This window comes from Pteropus vampyrus, unplaced genomic scaffold (assembly GCF_000151845.1).
Source record: "Pteropus vampyrus isolate Shadow unplaced genomic scaffold, Pvam_2.0 Scaffold28, whole genome shotgun sequence".
Lineage (NCBI taxonomy): Eukaryota > Metazoa > Chordata > Mammalia > Chiroptera > Pteropodidae > Pteropus > Pteropus vampyrus.
In genome coordinates, this window is record NW_011888809.1 from 688,246 (window position 1) to 692,761 (window position 4,516).

The window sequence follows — 4,516 nt, forward strand, 5'->3', positions numbered from 1 at the left end:
GGGGAAGAAGGTCTGGGTGTGCCTGGTTGTCCTGGGGCTCGGCTTGGGCAGGAGCTCCTGGGCAGGAGCTCCTGGGCTTGGCCACGGACACGCTCATGGAAGGGAGCTGTCACTTAGTGGTGTGCCCACTGCCTTCAGGTCCAGGTTTCTGCTCAGGGCAGCCGCAGGCCAGGGAAAGCCAGCAGAGCTGAGGGGACCACAAAAGGCAGCCGAGAAAGCCACTGGGAAGGCAGCATGGCAGACAAAAGAGGCCGAGGCGCCGCTCCCAGGTCTCTCTCTCGCCACCCTGGTGCCCTCTCGTACTTCAGTATCCCCATTTGTAAAATGGAGCTAATGGCCTTCGATCTGCCTGCCTCACGGGGCTGCTGAGTGGGTCGGATAAGACACTGTGGGAACTTGCCTCGTCCTAGAGAGTGCTGCACAAGGCACGGGGTCCCGCGGTGACGGCAAGTGCCGTGTGAACCCAAATGCTATAAATGACAACTATCAGATCAAGAGGTGTGACCCCAAGCTCATTGTCCAGGGAGACCTGACTCTAAAATTTCCTCTTTCTCCACCCAGGGCAATCCTTCTACTCCCGGGTCCTGGAGAACTGTGAAGACGTGGCTGACTTTGATGAGGTAGGTAGGATGCCCTTCCAGACAGCTCAAGCCCTGAGCCCAGAGGGGAACAAGCTCTTCCCTGCCTTCTGAGGGGACACTGGCCCCAAATCCTGGGAAGCTGGCTTGCTCAGGGCTCTTCATCTCTGGTTTGCTTCCTGGGAGGGAGCCTTCCTCTCCCCATCCCCCCAGACTCCTGTCAGGGGCCTCTGCATAGGAGAGCAACTGACCCGGTGGCAGTCCAGGCCCCACCAGTGGCCTGCTGCTCAGGGCCTTTTGTTGTCTCCGGAGAAAGGGCCCCAGCTGAGGGCCCAGCAGGCCTTGGGGAGGGGTTCTCTCCCTGTGTTTCCCTGGGCAGGAGGAGGGCCCAGTCTAAGCCCACCTGGCTTCCGGCAAAGCCAGTCTCACAGGGACCTCACCTCTTTCTCTCCAAAAGCTAGTGAGGTACCTCCTACTATGTCTCCCCAGAAGGCTCCCCACTACCCCCCACTCACTTTTAAATCTCAGGCTCAGAGGGCTGAGTTTTGTCTCAGTGTATGACACATTATCTCATGAATCCCTAAAAGGCCCACTCTTGTTTTTATGTATGTTTGTATTTATGTATGTGTGTATTGTCTTTTATTCCCATAGTCTTTCCCTCCTACAACCATTCTAATGTGTTTAACGTGTATCGTTTGGTCCCGTGCGTTCTTGTAAAATTTTTATTGTCTTGTGAGCATATAATTTATGTTTATATCATTTTGTTATACTGACCATGATTTGTAAGTTCCATCCCTCTTGCTATGCTAACCTGTTGCTTCTACCTGCTACATGATGCTCCGCGGAACAATCCAACACATATTGGGGTGACCAACTATCCTGGTTTGCCTAAGACTGAGGGGCCTCCTGAGACACAGACTTCCAAGGCTCAAAGTGGAAAAGTCCTGGTCAAACCGGGATGGGATGGTCACCGTACGCATTGGACCTACTCACACCCCCAGTGAGGAACCCCCAGCTTGCCCCCCGCTCCCCACCACCAGAAACGCGATGACTCTTCTTATGCCTGCCCGCTTCGGATCTGCGTGATAGATACACTTAATCTGACCAGGCACTGCCATGCCATGGTCTACACTCCCACCGCCAGTGCATGCGGATTCCTGTTCCCCACATCCTGGTGTTACCCAGCTTTCTGATGTTCACCAGTCTAACTGGTACCTCATATTGGTTTTAATGATACCTTTAAAGTTTCCTGCTTGTAAATTGCCTGTTCATATTCTCTATCCCTTTTTTTTTCCTATCAGTATAGCTATCTTTTTCTTATTGATTTACAAGAGCTCTTTGTACGGTTTAGATAATAACCCCTTGTTGGTTTAGATATTGAAAATATCCTTTCACAATTGCCATCTAGCTATTAACTCTGTCCCTGGTGCCCCTCATTGACTGGAAATCCTTAATCCTGGTGTGTTTTCAAGTTTTGCTGAAGAAGTCTTTACACTCCTCTAGGTTAAATATATTTCCTACATCTTCTGATTTTATGATCGTATAGTTTATGATTGTATATTTTACCTTGTATGTGGTTTTAGGTGGGGGTCCAGTTTTATTTTTTTTTCCATACGAAGAGTCATTTTTCCTAACATTAGCTTGCTAAGCAATCATCTTGCCTCCATTTATTTTATGTTAAGGTCTATGTCTGAGCCTTCTATTCTATCCCTATTTGTCTATTCTTGAACTTTATCACACTGCATTAATTAATATGGCTTTTTTGTATGTCTCAATATCTTTACTCTTCTTTAAAGTTGACCTATTTGTGGAACTTTATCATTCCAGATAAATTTTAAAGTAAGTTGATCAAATTCTTCTAAAAATCAGCTGGAATTTTGATTAAATTTCACTGAACTTAAAAATTAACCTAGGAAGATGTCAATTTTTTATAATATTAAATCGTCTATTCAAATTACCTACCATCCTTTATTAAGATTTTAAACTTTTCTACATAGAAGTCTTACGCATTTTAAATTATTTTCTAGATGCTTTATAGTTTGGTTGTAATCATGAATGGTACCTTTAATGGCATTTTTTAGTTTATTACTGCTGGCATAGAGAAATGCTTTCCTTCCTTTATAAGTTTCTCTTTTATCTGGCAATTTGTGAACTTTCTTATTCATTTTAATAGATTGTCTATTGACTCTGTTTTTCTTGTGTATATGATAATATTATCTACAAAAAGAAGTGTTTTGTCTCTTCCTTTCCATTCTGACCTTTTTACTTCTTTATCTTTCCATAGAGTATTGGCCATGATCTCTAGTTCTATATTAAACAGTAATGGTGATGGTAGATATCCTTTCTGTGTTCTTCATATTAAAGGAAAAAAAGGAATTTAGGTTTTCAAATTTATTAGCACATTTTTCATATAATATTTTTAAAATGTTTTAAAATCTTTTTGTGCCTATAGTTATTTCCCCCTTTTAATTCCATATTTCATTTTTATATCATCTCTCTGTTTTTCTTCGTCAGTCTTGCTAAAGATCTGTTTATCTTATTAACCTTTATGAAGAACCAGCTTTGGATTCATTCATCTTTCCTGTTGTTATTTTCATTTCATTGATTTTTGCCCTTTCCTTAATTATTTCTCTTCTATTTTCTTTTGCTCTGTGACTCTTTTCCCAACTTTTTGAATAGTAAACCTGTTATTTTTAACTTTTCTCGTCTCTTAATAAATGTATTTTAAGCTATAATTTTTGCTCTGTGTGTAATTTTTCCTGTATCCTATAAAATTTTATATGTAGTGTTTTCATTATTATTCAGTTTTAAATATTTCTAACATTCCTTTATGATTTTCTCTTAAACCCAAGAGTTATATAATATGTTATTTATTTTCCAAATATATATGACATTATAGCTCCTTATTTTATTCATTTCTGTTTTTATTGCATTACAATCAATCAAAGAACATAGTAATAAGATATTGATCCTATGGAATTTATTGAGACTTCTATTATGGCCTAATTCACAGTCACATTCCTCTGTTTAAAAGGAATATGTTCAGTGTAGGTTTCTATATATAGTACAAAATATACTCAAGCTTATATTATTTTCTATAAGCTTACTAGTTATTTTATTCAATCTTCTGCTTCTTTTTCTCTGCTTGATCTATCAGTTTCAAAAAATGGCTGTAATAAAATCTACTACTACAATTTTGAAACTATATTATTAGTTGCCTATATGCTCATGATAACTATACCTTCTTGTCTATTTTCCTTTTACCAGTAATAAATATCCTTTTTTGTCTCTTATGATGTTTATTTCATTAGTTTCTATTTTGTCAGATATTAAGATTGCTATCTCAGCTTATTTTGATTCATTTGCCTGATATATCTTTTTCAACCTTTTATTTTCTTGGTATTTTTTTTCCATCTTTTTATTTTTAATATTTCTGTGTTTTTAAATTTAAGTGTATCTTCTTAGGGCATGCATTATTAGGTTTTATTTCCTTACCTTATATGTGAGTCTTTGTGTTTTAATTAAGTAATTTCACCATTTACATGTATTATCATTGCTACCACCATCTTAATTATATTTATAAGGCTTGTTTCCTCCACCACCTTAACTTATACTTTCCACTTTCCATTTATTGTACTTTTGGTTTGCTTGCTTTTTTCTCATTTCTAGCTCTCCATTGGATGGATTAGGTTTTCTTCTGTTAGTTGAAAAGTGATACATTCTATTTTTGTTTTCAAGATAGTTACCCTTAGCATGTTTATGTATCTCTATTAATAGCTTAAACAAAACAATAATTATAATTTCCCTTAACATGACAAGTACTTTAATATTCTCTCATACCTTTTTGATTTCCCTACCTCAGCCCACACCCTCAGGCTGATATTATCTAGATTAGAATTTTAATTCAAGGTTCTTATGGATGTGTGTTCTTTTTTTTT

The 4,516-nt window shown here is 38.7% G+C and overlaps 1 protein-coding gene across 4 annotated transcripts in view; it reads left to right on the plus strand.

Moving 5' to 3' along the window:
* OTOF (otoferlin) overlaps positions 1 to 4,516 on the plus strand; it is a 93,248-nt gene that overhangs the window by 15,262 nt on the left and 73,470 nt on the right. For all 4 annotated transcript variants that reach the window (XM_011356521.1, XM_011356520.1, XM_011356522.1 and 1 more), the window contains exon 2: positions 562 to 620. In XM_011356521.1, the coding sequence (XP_011354823.1) occupies positions 562 to 620 (59 nt within the window). The remainder of the gene's footprint in view (positions 1 to 561; positions 621 to 4,516) is intronic.